Source organism: Momordica charantia, assembly GCF_013281855.1.
Source record: "Momordica charantia cultivar OHB3-1 chromosome 5 unlocalized genomic scaffold, Mcharantia_2.0 BLBB01000005.1, whole genome shotgun sequence".
NCBI lineage: Eukaryota > Viridiplantae > Streptophyta > Magnoliopsida > Cucurbitales > Cucurbitaceae > Momordica > Momordica charantia.
The window spans coordinates 553,732-570,649 of record NW_028275163.1 but is presented as its reverse complement, the minus strand read 5'-3'; the positions used below and the strand labels follow the sequence as shown (position 1 = coordinate 570,649).

Below are 16,918 nucleotides of genomic sequence, written 5' to 3'. Positions count from 1 at the left end.
TTTAATAATTTTTTGGATGATCGATTCAAACTGGTGGTACTGTAATATTGTAAAAAGATTGTATTAATATGACATCTCAATTAATAATTTTGTCAATCAATTAGAAAATGAAACTTTTATTATTAATTTATTATATATGAAGTTTTTTAGTACAACATTATTATATAATATATGAAATTAATCATTATCAAATTATACCTGTTGTGTGTGTTTTTTTGCCCCCATAAAAACTGACTCAAAAAGTAATATGAAGACGTGGGCTTAAGAGAGTTGATGATGGCATTTTAAGACTGCAGGTGGGAATTGAGCCAATTTCGCCCATTGATTGATGATTGATTACAATATACTAAACAAACAACAATAAATAAGAGCGATTCAGAAGTCAAGCCTAAGCCTCCCTTTTAAATCATTATTCCCTCCAAATTTCCATCCCTTTTCTTTGACTTTTTTTTCTGCTCTGTTCTCTGTCATGTCATGCCCATAGGGGACTCCTCCAATGCAATCTTCTTCTCCACTTCTCTGCCTAAAAGTTTATACTCTTTTTCATTTTTTCAAAATCCGCTACTAACAATTTTGAAGATCAATTATTCAGAAAGTTATAAAAGATTTGATAACCAAACTCCAAGATTAACAATATTCTACCATTCAACACGTTCAAACTCAGAGATTTGATTAATAAACAAAACAAAACAAAAAAAAAAAAAAACTCACCAACTACAATGTACTGTCACACTGACTGTTCAGTTTCCCCTTTTTTTTAAGGGCCAAGTCCAGCTCATTTCCACTGAAAATTTTGAAGCTCTTATTCCCTTCCAAGTTTCCAAACTAACCTCATTTATTCCCACCTAGGTTTTCCCTTTTCTGGATTCCTTTTCTTTTCCCTCTTCCACCTTTTTACCTCTATACCCTTTCAAGATCTACCAAAATTCATCTCCAAAATCCCTCCTTTCTTTATCCATGGATTCTGCAACCAAAATCTCATCTTCCCAACCCCTTCCTCCATTTCCACCCCCAAATCTTCGAATTCCTTCCCACTCTGAAACCAGCAGTTTCCCCATCATCGCCATTGCCATTATAGGAATCCTCGCCACTGCCTTCTTGCTCGTCAGCTACTACGTCTTCGTCATCAACTGCTGCCTCAACTGGCACCGCATCGATCTCCTCCGCCGGCTGTCCCCGTCGTCCAGACGCCGCCGCCCGCCGCCGACGGTGTACTCCTCCGGCATCGGGAGCCGAGGTCTGCCTGAATCGGTGATTAGATCAATCCCTTTACTGCAATTCAAGAAATCGACAACGGCCACAGAAAAAACCTCATCCGAATGCGCGGTTTGTTTGAGCGAATTTGAAGAAGATGAGATGCTGAGAATTATTCCCAATTGTTCCCATCTCTTCCACATTGATTGCATCGACATTTGGCTGCAAAATAATCCCAATTGCCCACTCTGCAGAACCAACATTTCCACCTCTGCTCTGTTTCCCACCCATCAATTTGCTCTCTCGATCTCCTCGCCGGAAGATCCAACCGCCGGCGGGGATGAGCGAGATTACGTAGTTATTGAATTGGGTGGAATTAGAACCGACCCAATTGAAAGACAGGACCGATCGAATTCAGGGGAGATTTCGGCCGGAAAATCGGAACAGGGAAAAAAACGGCGGAAGCTGCAGAAAGTGACGAGTTTGGGCGATGAGTGGATTGACACGAGGGAGAAAGATGAGCAGTTTTGCATCCAGCCGATTAGACGGTCGGTTTCGATGGACTCGTCGGCGGAACGGCAGATGTACTTGGCGGTGCAGGTGGCGGTGCAGCAGAGCAGCCGTGGGAGTACGGTGAGCCCCGGCGGCGACGGGAGCAATGGGAGAGGGAGGAGATCTTTGTTTCCTTTTGCACATGGTCGGAGTTGCAGAAATGGTGTTCAAGTTCAGCCACTTGATTTGGAGGAGACTTAGAATTTTAGAAAACGGAATTTTGTTGTAATTTTTTAAGAGTAGAAATTGAGGAATTCTGAGCTAGGTTCAATCTAAAGATTGAAAGCTTTTCATGTATTTATTAATTAATTTTTTGAAAAAAAGGCCATAATCATCAAAATTATTGCTCAAAGAGCCTGAAAATCAACTTTTTTCTTTTGCTTTTGTTTAAATTTGGATTCTGCTTCATGTGTTTCGCTGTTTCAGATGACACTTTTATATACGTTAAGGATGTGGGCAGTCTTACATCAGAAGTGGAGAAAATTTTTGGATACAATATAAAACATGAGAAATTTTTTTCCCTAGTAATATGTCTCTTTTTTTTTTTTTTTTCTTAATATCAATGACTTATAATATATACTAGAAGTTGGAACGGTATGAGTCCAATTTTTAACTTTGTAATTATTTAGTTTTTGTTATGTAATAATATGGTTGCGTGACAAGTGATCTCTCCTAATCTATTTTTAACATGTTTGTCCTATTTTATTTTTATATGTAGTAAGAGGAAAAAAGCATCTTACTTATCCATCAATTATCAATCAAGTATGCTTTTCATGTTTTGTTATTTTAGGAAACTAACCCTTTATCTATCTTTTTATGTTAAGCTATGCAATAGAAAATTCCAATTATTCCATGCGGTCTCCTTGACACTAAAAGTTTTTTTTTTTAAGTACATTTGTCAATAAAAGTTAAGGACTAGTTCTTTTAATAAAAAAAATTTAATTCAGCCTTTATAATTACTAAGAGTAATGAAGTATAAATCAAGAAATTTAGATTGAACAGTCTTTTTCAAAGGCCAACTATGAAATGTATCGCCAACTCCAAATTTTATGTTTTCTAATAATTTGCTTACGTCACTTTTGCATGAAATTACAAATTACTTCTCATTTTCTCTGCTCTTTCCTCTCCCTCTCAACTCTCTATTTCTCTAACTCATGACATTTTGATAGGTGCCTTAACCAGCTATGATTGGTTTCGCGTTAAAATAATAATTGTTGAATAACCTTTACAATAAAAACAATTATATGAAATTTTTACATGGACCTGCAAAGAATATAAATGATAGTTAGGTTGAATATCTATTTAAATGCGAGATTTGATCAAATAAGATCTATATTAATTTTTTTCTAATCAAACAAAAATTAAAATTAGACTAAGATGATCAACAATTTATTAATGTTATTATTCTTTTAACTAAGCATACTTTCGTTAAAATAAGAGGAATAAAAAATAAGAAACTTGTTTAAAGACAAGTAAACTGATTCAGAAGCCAAATTATAAGTACCCACATTATATTTTTTCCGAAGGATTTTACCAAGTTTTTAATATCCTCCATCCATATTTGCTTGAAATGACCCAACAACAACGTATCGATTTTCAATTTGACACAAATGATCCACTATTTATACGATTACTCATTCGATTATCAATTCTTTTTTTTTTTATTAATCAATTCAAGATAAGAATAAGTAATGTTGTAAAAGAAGAGAAGTTGATATAAAAACAAAAAAAGAAGTAAATCATTCTAATTGAGATGGAAAGGTTTGAATCCTTTGATAAGAGAGGAGGAAAAGGAGATAAAAGTTGCTTACAGAATTAAAAAGAAGCTTAAAGTTGATTTGTTTGGTTTACAAAACGAGAAATTGCAAGAAAAAGGAGACTTGAACGGCTTGTTCTCTCTTCTTTCCGTGATAGACTGAAACTGCCCACCAAAAGGCAAATACCAATCTCTGCGAAGATCAAGATGAAGATCATGGTCGCCATTAAGCGAGTCGTCGATTACGCTGTCAAAATCCGAGTTAAACCAGACAGAGTATGAATCAAACTCATCATCTCTTCATTTCATTTCTTTTGAATTTTCTTTTGTTCGATTCGATTCATTGAGTTAGAATGCAACTCACCCCTTTTGGAACTGCAAGATTAGACGGGCGTCGAGACCCAGAATGTGAAAATGTCGATGAACCCCTTTTGCGAGATTGCGCTTGAGGAAGCCCTACGTATCAAGGAATCTGGCTTGGCCTCTGAGGTTGTGGCGGTGAGCATGGGTCCGACTCAGTGCGTGGACACGCTCAGGACGGGCCTCGCGATGGGTGCTGACAGGGGCATTCATGTGGAAGCCGTCGGACCCCTTTACCCTCTATCTGTTGCTAAGATTTTGAAGGCTCTTGTCGAGGTTGAGAAGCCTGGCCTTCTTTTACTAGGCAAACAGGTTTGCTTTTAGCCTTAGAGAGTATCATTTTTGTCCCTCTTATCGTTCAATTTGTGGACTGGGTCTTAGCGATGGCTGATTCAATTGGATTTTTAGTATAAGGGATTATCTGATCTAATGTTGATTGTGGTTTCTGATAATTTTGGGGATCTCGAATGATGTTCTCAACAGAAATTGTACCCTTACAAATTACATTTTGTATTTGGGCTTAATATTTATCCTACACATACTGGTGGCGAGTGGTATAGAACTGTTTCAAGTTCTAGAGTAGATTTTTTTTTTTTTTTTTTTTTTTTTTTTTTTTTATTTAATTGGATGGAAACATGGTCCATCTCAAAGAAGGTTATATAGTTAACCAACCCCAGTTTCTATTGTTCCGCATTTCTTTGAGCTTATGTGGTTTCCAATTTTTGCCAAAGTTTCTTCATCCTTAACATAAAATACAATCCATTTCTATAAGTCGATGGGATGCAGACATAGTCTCATATTAGTTAGATTAGAAACGAGGAAGATATTTGGTATAAAGTAAAGAGAGGTACGAGACCTCTGGAGTATGATCCAAAAACAAAACTATACAGGCTTTGGTTCCGAGTGCCCAATATTTGTAGAAATATAGAAGAGCTAGTTGTCATAGCATAAGTTTGTTTGGGTCTTTTACATATGGGTCATGACATGATGTTGTGGAAAATGTCTTTGGAATTTGGGGTTGTGGGATTTTGCTCGAATCTCTTATGTTATGATGCTTGCTCTTGTGTAAGTTATTCATTTTCATCTTTCTTTAATTGCTTATTTAATGTTAAAAAGCTATTTATTGTCCAATATCCTACTCTGGATTTGTAGGCTATTGATGATGATTGTAATCAAACGGGGCAGATGGTTGCAGGACTTCTGAACTGGCCTCAAGGAACTTTTGCTTCGAAGGTTAGCTTCTGATACACACACACACACATATATATATATCATCACTACTTTGGGAAATTTTTACAAGGAAAATGGTGGTAATTGTAATTGTAGATCTGGATTTTAAATATTTGACGAGTTTTTAGATGTCTAATGTTATGGGATCAAACTATTATTTTGGGCCTGGATACCCATAGTTGTTTAAAAAGGAAGAAATAAAGTTATTGATAGGTCTTCTTATGTCTTACAGTGACAGTATATGCTGTAATCCCATAACTGAACTGAGTCGATCGTGTCCATGAAACTTAAAAAATTTCCCTCACAAGTCAATGTGTACTTTTCCTCTCTGCATCTTGATATGTCTTATTATGTCTTACAGTGACAGTATATGTTGTAATCCCATAACTGAACTGAATCAATTCGTGTCCGTGAAACTTAAAATTTCCCTGCATGTCAATGTGTACTCTTACTCTTTGCATAACGGTACACCAAATGCTCTTTCCATTTTTGTCTAGTTTGTACCTGGTAAATCTCTCCTCAAAATTGTTTCACTCTTCATTGGACTTTCGCCACATATGGTTGTGTATATTTGTTATCTGTAACCCCATGCTTTGCCTACTGTATGGCTAAAATTTTCATGACACTGATCCTTCTTTCCAGTAGGTTGTGATAGATATGGAGAAGCAGGCAATTACGGTGGATAGAGAAGTGGACGATGGCCTCGAGACTCTGTGTTTGGACTTACCAGCTGTAATCACGTTAGTTACTTGCATTTACACAATAACTTGACCTGATAAGCCTGCATAGATTCAAGACCCAACTCAATAATTTGAAATGTTGATGTTTCAGATTCAGATTCAGATTTGCTCGTCTTCAAGCTCGAAATGACAAGATTAGGTTTTCTTGTTCTTGAGAGCTCTTAGATAAAGAAAACTAGAATAATTTGCAACTTCACCGTAAATTTAACAGTTTGCCTATGACATGCTAATATTGGCAACCAGAACTAGAAATCAGGAACTCTCATTCTTTAGAAGTCTGGCAACCCTTGTATGTTGAGTTTTTTGAGAGTTCATAAAACTAGTTGTCTGTATAGCTCTTCGATATCGATTTTCTCAATCAATTAACTTATTTAATTCTTCATGTCTTCTCTTTCTTTGCTTGTTGTGCAGAACTGACTTGAGGCTGAACCAACCGAGGTATGCCACGCTCCCAAACATAATGAAAGCAAAATCGAAAGCCATAAAGAAGTTCACTCCACAGGAGTTAAACGTCGATGTGAAGCCGGATTTAGAGGTCGTCGAAGTTACAGAACCGCCAAAAAGAAAAGCGGGTATCATTTTGTCTTCTGTTGATGAGCTGATTGACAAACTCAAAAACGAAGCTCACGTCATTTGATTATTTGATCCGTCTCTTTATAATGCAAATGAACAGTATAAACTATACTTTGGGCTCAATAACAGAATCTCTGTTCTCCTCATCCATAGTTAAAGAGTGCCCTTTGTCGTCCTTGCTTTGGTTGCTTTTGCTTTTCTGCTTAGAACAACATTTCCATACTTCTGAAGTTACTTCTTTCTCTCCTTTTAAAATAACGAAAATTAGAAAAATGGATAAAGATGTGACAAAAGTTTATATATTACCCATGTTTTTTAGTATAACACTTCAAATATAGGGTGGAGATTGAAAAGTAAGACTTTTAAAGGAAGTTATTAGTATTTTAACTGGTTAGCTGTGGTTCCATATGTTTCATTTTTGTCTGTTACTAAAAATTGAGAACTAGAACTTATGTCTCAAAGATTTTTCCCATTTCTGTTTAAATTAGTGTATGTTCTGCTAATTGGATGTGATGATTTTATTTTGTTTTTAGAGAAAGGGATTGTTGTTTGGTGGGATGATATTATCTTATCTTATGTTTCTTTTTTTTTTCCTCTTTTTTTCGTTACTTCCAATTTCAGAAAAAGTAATTAATATTTTATCTAATGAAATTATGCGGACTTCGTTTAATTCAATTAAAATTTTAATGGAATTTAATTAATTTTTTTATGGCATAAAGAACCAACTTCTTATCAATCCAAGTCAGCATTATTATTAAAGTTAAATGATTTATCTATAATCACATGTCCTAATTGTATAATTATGAAAACAGTCTCGTTCTACGTGTATACACAAGATTCAAAAAATTGGCCTTTTTCAAATAGATTTGTATTTAAAGGGCGAAAAATATGATTTTTGGGTTTTAAAAAAACAATTTTCAAGTGGTAAAATTTGATATTTTTTTCCCAATTATTTACGACCATTTCTTTGACACAATTTTTGGGAGAAAGCCGAACTACAAATCTTGTGCCGAACTTTTCCGAAATTAGGTCATTACGAAAATTCTCACTCGCAAGCTCAACGTGTCGTTTGTCTATTGGCAGCCGGATTGCAACTTCGTGGTGGCGGCAACAGCGGATGCGGATCTCCGTTCCGTTCCGACTGCGAGCACGTGCGCCGGACAATGATCCCCAACCAGATAAAAGGACGCGGCGGCGGCTAAATTCCGCTTCCATGGAGATTCCCTCCACTAAATGGTGAATTGGCGGTACACGTGTTCATTTATCACTGGATCATTCAATACCCCCTCATCTTTTTCCCTTTCCCGTCAAAACTTTCTTGAACTTTTCAATCACTTCGTTTTCATTTTGCAAAATTTTCGATCGGGTTGTGAGATTCGTATTCGGAATCGGAGTAGAGCTACGGTCGACGACGCTCTGATCGCGATCCGATGGATCCATTAGAGGATCCGAGTTGTTGGGATTTTCTTAATTACACCTTGTTCGTCGCCGACGACAATATCAACCCTACGCTCGGTCCTTTGTGGTCTAATGATTCAAGGCAACAATACATCAATCACTGCATCCTCTTTTCTCTTTTTGTTCTCTTCTCTGTGCCATTTTGTTTCTTTTAACCAAATTTGGAACGCTTTTGGATTCCCTGTCTCTTTTTCACTAGTATTTGATTAAGTGGAGCATTAACGAATTTAGGGATTTCGTTTTATTTGCAGGGATAGTGGTGCGGAAACCGATGTTTCAGCCGGGCGCGTCGAATCTGAAGAAAACGAAATCTCGCGGAAGAGGTAGTTATTTTAGTCCGCTTCGCTATTAGCTTCTTTCGTTTCTCTCCATTTTTGTATTTGGTTTAAAATCAAGACGTGGTATTCTCATACCAGACTGATACTGGTGATGCCTCTACAGTTTATTGAAAGAAGACTATTTATTTCTATGATTTGTAAAGACTCCTATGTTCTGCCAAAATTCACTACACTAGCGCTTACTTTTGGTTTCGGTAAAATGTAGCTAGTAATTGATCAATGTCTTGCTCATGAACTGGTCCATATTATTGCTGATAGAGTTGGAAGTATCAATTTTAGCTAAAATGTGCTTTCTGGATGTGGATATAGCTTCTTTAAGTTGGAAATAGCACGTGTCTGGGGAAATAAGTTTAATCTATGGTTCTAAAGTTTTGGATTTATTTTTTGTTAGTCAATAAGCTGTCTGTTGTAATAAGATTAACTTTCTGGTAATGCGTTTGAACTTTTTCCGGGAATTTTGCACTTACATCTATTTGTATTTTTCCTGTTTAAAATATTCTCAGGGCACGAGATGGGTCGTGCACTAGATCAACTTCAAAAGCTTGCCGTGAGAAGTTGCGGAGAGAAAGGCTAAATGATAGGCAAGCACTCTGACATCCAACTGTTTCGAAATTTTTCCTGCTTTTCATACTTTTTGTTTGATGATGATGGTATTGATGAGGATTTCTCATCATTATTGATCAGTATATAAACATCTTTTGTTATCCAAAGGAGTTCAGGATTAAAAATACTTGTTTGGATTTTGCACTTCTTATGGGATTTTAGGGGACAATTTAACGCTTCACTGAATTATTAGTATGACATGACATGCAGTAAAGTTTTTGTTAGTAATTTGTGCAGATTTCTAGACTTGAGCCTTGCTTTAGAACCTGGCAGACCTACCAGAACTAACAAGCCGGCCATACTCGACGATGCCATTAGAGTGTTAAATCAATTAAGGAGTGAAGCTGAAGATCTCAAACAAACTAATGAAAAATTACGAGAAGAAGTGGAGTGTTTAAAGGTTAGCTATTTTGAAAGCTGACCATGTTCATATTTTCTAAGAGACGTGCATGGCAACTATACTCTGCTAGAATATCTGTATTCTAATCTTTATATAATCTTTACTCTGTAAATATGATTGGCCTTTTGTATATTTCATACCATTGATAAAATATTTGTTTCATATAAAAAAAAAATGATTGGCTTTTTTTTTTTTTTTTTTTTTTTCAATTACAATTTTTCACTTTCCTGAAGGTAAATGGTTCACAAATCAATTACAAATTTGCACTTTCAACTAATTGTTGTTAAAATATTATTATGGGTAACTTGAAATTTTAGTTTCAATCTCTTGTATCTTTAGTATTTGTATGATATTTTAATGGAGCCACCTCGAACTGAACTGAGAGTAATTCTAATACTTTTTTGATGTTGCTATAGTTCTCCAGCATATACTTGGCGTGTTTAGGATAGTTATTCAATATCTTAATCAAAGTGCTTCTAGTTTTTTGGTATCCAATTACAACTAATTTTATGTTTAGTTGCATGTCAGAGTATATTTTGAAAATTTTGTGAACTCTTGAAATCTTTTTGGAAGGGAGGCTTGGGTTTTTTTTTTCCTCGTAGAAGTATTTATTAAGAAAGCGGTTAGACACACCCTGAGCCTACACTCGCATGACATTGTCACAAATTAAATTAGATATTGATGTGTTTAAATGATTTGGTTGACCCGTTTTATTCTTTTTAACTTGATTGCTTGCATGAATTCTACAACAGGCAGAGAAGAATGATCTTCGGAAAGAGAAAATCATTTTGAAGGAAGACAAAGAAAGGATCGAGCAACAGTTGAAATCTGTAGCCATTCCACCTCCAGGGCTCATTCCTGGTCATCCAGCTGCATATCATGCTGCTCCAGGTAAGATGGCTGTTTTCCCCGGTTATGGTTTGATCCCAATGTGGCCATATCTTCCTCCATCGGTACGTGATACATCTCAAGATCACGAGCTCAGACCTCCTGCCGCCTAGTTAATTTTGCCACCTTTGAATAATTAGAGTTTCTCTTTGTTTCATCCCTACATTTTTGGTTCACCAACATGTAAGTATTTCTCAAAACACATTTCCTGATTTTATTGCAAACAACTAGTTGCAAAATGAAAGCAGAATTTGCAAGGACGTTGTTTGATACTCTTTTTAGTAATTTTCATTCAATGCCCATTATCTTTGTGATCTTGAGCTCAGATCAATATTACTTATATTTTAAAACCAATTTTAATTTGTCCACTTTATTATTCTTCATTGGTCAAAACCTTAGTTAGATCCAGAGAAAGGTTGCCAAAAGTAGAGGAGAGATCAAAAACTTAGCGAGTGGGTAAGGAAATGGCTTTGTAAGGGTTAGCCAACGGAAGGTGTCAATCCACACAATTCCTTATTAACAAAAGCAGGTGGAAGGAGGTTTAGCATTCATCTTAGTCTTCTTTTAATAACTCTGATGCATGTTGAACTTGAGTTAGCAAAAACCTATTCCCCGTTGACCATTCTATATTGTGAAAATACTGTAGATTATCCGACCATTTAATTGAAAGATAGAATGTATCCTCCGAACAAAATTATTAAGAAAAGATGCATAATTTTCGGTATGACGACCAAAATTGGGATATATTACATGAGGTACTATCATAGAAAAAAGTAGTAGGGTAATTTTGTAATTTTCTTTTTTGATCCGTTAGTAATTAGATTTTACTGAGCAGTGGGCTGACATCCTCGGTAAAGTAATTGATATTTGGATTTAAACTATTGACCATTGACCATTGACGATTAAAATGGTAATAAGGACTTTGTTAGCTCAGTTTGGCATATTTAGAACTTTTAAATACAGTGACGTTGAATAGAAGACTTCTGAAGCCTTAGTCCATTAGATTCTAGGCTGCACTGCATCGTTATAGCGAATGAACTGCACCAATGGCCACGATTAAAGCATCAGTCTCTACTTCAAAGGCCATGAAAATCTGGCAGGGCTAGAATTGAGGTTGATGTAAGCTTAAGCTCTAGTTGTTGAAGCTATCCCATTGAAGTGGAAAAGAAGCTTCAGCCATTTCTATTTTTCTTCCAACTTCCTGGGTTAAATTTGATTATGGTTTGAATCTCTGTATGTTCCTTCCATAACCTTTTTCTGCAGAGGCTCGTATTGTGTTGTAGTACAAGCATGATGTTTGTCAAGACAAAGCTCATAGGACATAAGTAAATGCTGTCATTTGCAGTATGAGTGAATCCTATGCCTTAAGTTACCACCATGCCATTTTCTGCACCTAAACCTGCTGGTGTTGGGTTATACTAATGCCTTCCATCTTATAGACATACCTTGATATGAAGTTTGATTGCCATTGCATGACTTGATCTTGTGATTTCAGGAAAAATCTTGGTCTCATCCTCTCGTGAGCAATCCACAATTCCTTCAAAGGTAACCTCATAATAAACAAATCCAAGAAAGCAAAATATGATATTTTTCGCCTTTTTTTTTTCTCTCTCTCAAACTTCAATGCTCAACAGTCGTTTTGTATGCTAGAAATTAGTGAACAACCCTAAACAGACCCATTTAATTTGATGGGGGAGTACCGAGGATTTCAATGGCAAAAGATTGTTGAAATTGGTCAACAGAGAGTTTGGAACATACACCGCTGTTGAATGAATAAGAATATGGAGCACACAGATTTAGACTTTCAACCTCAACAGGAGTAGATGGCTTTATTAGAGCATTACAAAAAGAATTTAGAGTAGATATCGCCACATAAGTTTTCTGTCACGGTAATGAACGAAGTCTTCAACATTTGCACAGCCCCAAAAAAAGTAAATTCATAATACGTCACAACTGGAACCAATTAACATTTGAGATTTAATCTCATTTCTTTGTGCACGAAGGGGTAGGACTTCAATTTGAGAAAAGAAAGATAGTTTAGAAAATTGGAACTGATAAATAAATTGATTAGTTTATTATAGTCAAATTTACACCCCAATAAAGAAACTAGCGGATCTGTGCTTTGAAACTGCGTATGAAGAGGTGAGAGAACACAAATTATAGAACAGATGAAATGAAAAAGTGACCATATTCTAACCATCCTCATTGGAAAAAAGGAAACTATGCATCATACGAAGTTGGCTGTACGACAAATGGTTTTAACTGGAAGCCAATAGCCAAACCATTATAAGAGATGAAGTTGCAATAGTTACCCAACTGAGGAACGCCAAGGCGACAGAAAGTTGGTATTTTTGGCATTCCCCTATAAAATTACAGCCTTCCAAGTCATTAAAATACAATATTGCTATCCCACTTGAAGCAGATGCTGCTGCAAGTGTCAATGTCGCTGTAATCTGCACGTAATATGGGATGAAGCTGCTAAATAACTTCTGCTAATACATGAACTTAGAATTCTCTAAGACCATCACATAGAAATGAAGATGGAGAAAAGGTTTCATGAAGACTTACCCAATCTCCAACGACGAACAGGCTAATGAGAATAGGGCTCTGGAGTACTTTGTTTCTCACCAGAGCATAGCCATCTATTATTGCTAGCACAAAGCTCCAGGTGATTTGCAACCCCAATGAAGCAATCAAGTAGCTGCACACAGGATAGATGATACTAAAACATCAAACAAGATATATTTCGCCTTTTGGGTTCTTTCAGGTTAAAGGATAAGCTATTCCATATCACAGCATCATATTATTTTAGGCCTATTTAACACACATTGCCAAAAGTTGAAAGTGAAACCAAATAGGACAGCTTTGCTTGATGAATTTATAAGAGTTGAGTATGCAAATGCATTCAATTTTAGATTGATGTTTCCAACTCGAGTGGCGGCCAGGGTACATGAATGCACAAATTTAATGAATTAGGAGTACTATAGTGGCAATGGTGCAAGGAAAGTATGTAATCTACAAGAAGACCCAATAAGAGAACTACAGGGGTCGGGAAGTTTAATTCAAGTAATTAGATTCCTGCGATCTATAGTTCGTTTTCAACCCATTGGAGTGATAGCTTTTTGGAAAACTAAAACGAACTTAGAACTGACTGATAGCCTGTGCTTAATGGTATGCAGATGGATATTTTTTGGTCGTCAGCAACCAATAGGATTGAAAAACAGGAAGAACAAATCTTGAACTTTGACAATAGAAGGATGATCAGAATTCAGTACTCGTGGCAGAAAAAACGAAATCAATGATTTATACTGCATTTAACTTGAAGTAATTTCTAGTGATCAATCAGAAAGTGTATGCAGTGCTGGTATAACCATGCTTTGATATTGCCTGTTAGAATTGGCAAAATACCATGAAAAATACATATGAGATGAAAGATTGCCAGAGTTTGGACCTTTTCGATCATGTTTCACTTTCATGGATGGAATATAAGACTAAAATCATATCCGAGAGCATGGTAAACCACAACAGAGAAAAATGGATGCAAATACAGAGAAGCCTAACAGAAGAACTAGAAATGGGGCAAAGGGCACACACCAAAAAGCTGTGAATTTGAAGAAGTAGGAAGTTGAGGCCATTGAAGCAATAGAGCCAGCAGCAAATACACACTGCAAAATCCTCAGAATTAGCCCCGTCTTAGTCCCAGGAGTCCCAGGGAAATCCTTCATCTTCTTCCTTCCCAAATTCAGCAGAACCCCCCGACGATTCTTAAAATCCGATCGGGGGAACCACCCATCATCTTTGTAACAACAGTCTAAACACGTTGAATCATCAAAGAAACTCAAGAAGACCCCTCCAACGATCGGACAGCAATCGAGAAAATCAGGGCACCCAAAACCCCAAAAAATTGGCGGCGTAATCCGGAATCAGAACCGAAATTGAGAAGTATAATCGATCTGGGATTAGGGAAAACCCAATCAGAGCGATGGCGATGCGGTCTAGAGAAATGGAAGTGGGAAATGGAAGTGGGAAATAGAAGCGTTGTGTTTGGTGGGTTGAAAGAGGAAAACGGCACTTGGAGAGAGGGAGAAAGGGAAAGGCCGTGCGAGCGATTGCATGGTTACGTATACCACTAAGCACTCTGGGCATTGACTTTCAATTAAATAAATGGAAATTGCATCACAACTCTCTACCACTTGGTCTTATTAGCCAGACGGCGGACAACGCAAAAAGTCTCAACGATGTTGCTTGGTTTATATCTCCTATGAATACACTTTGGTCCCTTCAAATAAAGTTGGTACCTATTTGGTTAGGAAGTTTCAAGCAACCCACAGTTGACCTGTGACAGTTACTTAGTTGATTTGGTATTATCTTTCTGTTTATTGAACCATTCTTTCTCCCCTCGTGTTCTTTCCCCTTAGAATGGAAATTTTGAGCATTTTATGCACAAGTAAATGAAGAATCGCAAACATAGTAATTTATAGTTAATCATGTTTTGGGAGAAAATATACTTTCGAAAAATAACGAGTACAATTAAAGTAGTGGTCGGTCCTTCAGGTGTCTCAGTGATAGAAACAAAGAAAAGATAAATTTCAATCACATCCCGTATTATAACAAGCCAAACCCCAGAAAATAGTATCAAATAATCTACCTGATTTTTTTCTTCCTGTTGATTCTGCCGGACTGTCAATGGAATCAATTTCAATTGTTAATCTAGATTGATTTGGTTACGAGGATTAATTTCTTGAGAGTGCTTAGGCTACAACTTACCTCATTTGTTATCATCGCCAACTATGGTGCTTCTTACATCACCAGTTTTCTGGTCAAGGCTGTGCAAGAAGAGAACATTAATGACAAGATCAGTGGACAGCTAAAGTATGATAGGGTATCTATCAAAACTCAGAAGAAGGGATTTGTTCCAATTATTTATTCATCATCATCATGTCACAAACACAAGTTATCAGTAATTTCAATGAGCTTGTAATGAATTAAAGCCTGAAATTTGGCAGAGCAGAAGTCCCGTCCAACCCTTTTTCAGCGAAGTAGAGACTGAATTCTCTAGCTGTGGTTTCTCTGTACTTGGCCGGGTTTTCTTCCGACAACAATTCTTTGATAGGTCCATAAAGTTTCGAGGTCTGTTGTGTGGCGGTTGTAAAGAAACTTGCCACCGATACTCTCGGACCCACGTGATTTGCCACCACTCTGTGCTCCGAGCTCACGAACTTGTCATTCGTTATCAGCTGCAAAACAAACCCAAAACAAAAACTACATTAATTTCCCACCATTTTTATGCATGGAGAAGAAAAGTCGAAAACTTGCCTGCAATAAGCTGCCGACGTTGACGACGAAGGCGCCGGGAACCGGCGGAACATCCACCCACTTGTTCTGTTGAAGCACCTGAAGCCCTCCGATATGGTCCTGCAGCAGCACCGTGACGAAGGTATCGTCGGAGTGCTCGGTGGCGCCGATGGTCAGTTCCGGCTGCGGACATGCCGGATAATAATGGCACAGAACAGCCAGCCCCTCGTTGCAGTCCAAGTCTACCAAATGGGTTGAGTTCAGACCAAGAGCCTCCGAAAGCAGCCCAAATATCACTTCCCCAAGCTTCGCTATTCGTTTCGAATAATCACCCAAGATGTCTCTACAACAGACATTTATCAACCGAAGCAGGGCACCGTGGACAAGAAAATAGAGTTAAGCTTTCAAAGTTTTCTCTCTAATTCTTCCAAATTTCACTCCTAAATGAAGAAAACAGGGTACAAAACAGAGAGATAAGAATCAGCAGGTTTTTTTTTTTACCTGCAAACTTCGGGCAAGTCTTGTGGATTGGGAGGATTTGGGGCCATGTAAGAGAAGAACGTATCCCTCCAATTGGCAGCCGGGGCGCTGTACAGATCGAAATTGCAATTGTAAACCAAAGGCTTGGTGGTGTCTCGCGTATAGTATTGTTTCCTCACTTCAGTGTCTAGTTCGTGAAATCCATGGACCCCATTTATCATCTCCTCCGTAACACTCGCCGGAATCCCATGGTTTATCAACTGGAAAAACCCCCACGTCTCCAACGCCTCTCGGATTTTGTCGACCACATCCCTGCGTTTCGAGGGGTCTATATCGATGTCTTCGAGATCCACCACCGGAACACCGAGTTGGATTTCGCCGGGAACCGAGTTCTTGTCGGAATCGGAACTGTCTTTTTTGGGTGGCCGGTAGAATATTCTTGGGATTTCGGCTACACCGGCGTCGACCAGTCCTTTAACACCGGCTTTAGTTTCATCGAACGCTTTTAGTTCCGAAGCTCTGTCGAAGGTATCATCAAATTTGGAGACCGGCGTGAGGTTGAGTTTATCGACCACCATTTTACTTCTCCTGTGAAGCAAATCCAGAGTTTCAACTTTGAATTCCGAGGAGTTCAATCAAAATGGCTGGTTTTATAAATGCCAAGTTGTCTAGTGGGGACAAATATTTTGAGGTTATGACGTGGCTGTGCCATCAAATCCATTGGTTGCACTTGAAAAACTGATCCTGCGAGTGGGCAAATTACAGACGGAACTTAGACCACTCACCCAGTGACCCGGGGAAATAAATGAATTTAAAGATTATAAACATCAAGTTAGAGACTGCAATTGATGAAGGGCGAATTTCATCAGAAGATACGTCATCATTGGATCAACAATTTGATTTCGCATGTTACTCTCACGAAGAAAGTTTGGGAATAATGTGCCTCGAACTATCGAACTTATACAACTCTGCAATTACTATATCTCCACCTCACCGTATATACAGAATTACACAAACATTTCTACCTGGAGATTTTACATTCAAGAATCCC

General features: G+C 37.4%; 5 protein-coding genes across 7 annotated transcripts; 3 read left to right on the top strand and 2 right to left on the bottom strand.

Moving 5' to 3' along the window:
- The first annotated feature begins 320 nt into the window (after positions 1–320).
- Positions 321–2,243, top strand: LOC148211116 (RING/U-box superfamily protein). Its single transcript, XM_088124253.1, has one exon. It carries the CDS (start codon positions 958–960, stop codon positions 1,945–1,947), a length of 990 nt encoding a protein of 329 aa, XP_087980379.1. The 5' UTR covers positions 321–957; the 3' UTR covers positions 1,948–2,243.
- Positions 2,244–3,513: 1,270 nt separating this feature from the next.
- ETFBETA (electron transfer flavoprotein beta) lies at positions 3,514–6,551 on the top strand. 2 transcript variants are annotated; one of them, XM_022298802.2, is made up of 5 exons: positions 3,514–3,778; positions 3,885–4,174; positions 5,015–5,095; positions 5,738–5,832; positions 6,244–6,551. In XM_022298802.2, the coding sequence occupies exons 2-5, from the start codon at positions 3,917–3,919 to the stop codon at positions 6,467–6,469; spliced, it is 660 nt and encodes a 219-aa protein (XP_022154494.1). In that variant the 5' UTR covers positions 3,514–3,778; positions 3,885–3,916; the 3' UTR covers positions 6,470–6,551. The 2 variants fall into 2 exon arrangements, with proteins under 2 accessions (XP_022154494.1, XP_022154485.1); XM_022298793.2 differs by having other exon boundaries at positions 3,515–3,778; positions 3,890–4,174.
- Positions 6,552–7,487: 936 nt separating this feature from the next.
- On the top strand, positions 7,488–10,417 carry LOC111016550 (transcription factor bHLH104). The gene is made up of 5 exons (XM_022291993.2): positions 7,488–7,945; positions 8,115–8,186; positions 8,705–8,782; positions 9,042–9,204; positions 9,957–10,417. The coding sequence occupies exons 1-5, from the start codon at positions 7,836–7,838 to the stop codon at positions 10,203–10,205; spliced, it is 672 nt and encodes a 223-aa protein (XP_022147685.1). The 5' UTR covers positions 7,488–7,835; the 3' UTR covers positions 10,206–10,417.
- A 1,818-nt stretch (positions 10,418–12,235) lies between these two features.
- On the bottom strand, positions 12,236–14,706 carry LOC111016562 (CASP-like protein 5B3). Its single transcript, XM_022292004.2, has 3 exons — positions 13,687–14,706; positions 12,661–12,793; positions 12,236–12,545 (listed from the first exon to the last, which is right to left on the bottom strand). Exons 1-3 carry the CDS (start codon positions 13,815–13,817, stop codon positions 12,351–12,353), a joined length of 459 nt encoding a protein of 152 aa, XP_022147696.1. The 5' UTR covers positions 13,818–14,706; the 3' UTR covers positions 12,236–12,350.
- Positions 14,707–14,757: 51 nt separating this feature from the next.
- Positions 14,758–16,819, bottom strand: LOC111016529 (1-aminocyclopropane-1-carboxylate oxidase homolog 1-like). 2 transcript variants are annotated; one of them, XM_022291972.2, is made up of 5 exons: positions 15,889–16,819; positions 15,409–15,730; positions 15,118–15,329; positions 14,860–14,918; positions 14,758–14,772 (listed from the first exon to the last, which is right to left on the bottom strand). In XM_022291972.2, the coding sequence occupies exons 1-4, from the start codon at positions 16,443–16,445 to the stop codon at positions 14,861–14,863; spliced, it is 1,149 nt and encodes a 382-aa protein (XP_022147664.1). In that variant the 5' UTR covers positions 16,446–16,819; the 3' UTR covers positions 14,758–14,772; position 14,860. The 2 variants fall into 2 exon arrangements, with proteins under 2 accessions (XP_022147664.1, XP_087979973.1); XM_088123847.1 differs by lacking the exons at positions 14,758–14,772; positions 14,860–14,918 and having other exon boundaries at positions 14,989–15,329.
- Between the last annotated feature and the right edge of the window lie 99 nt (positions 16,820–16,918).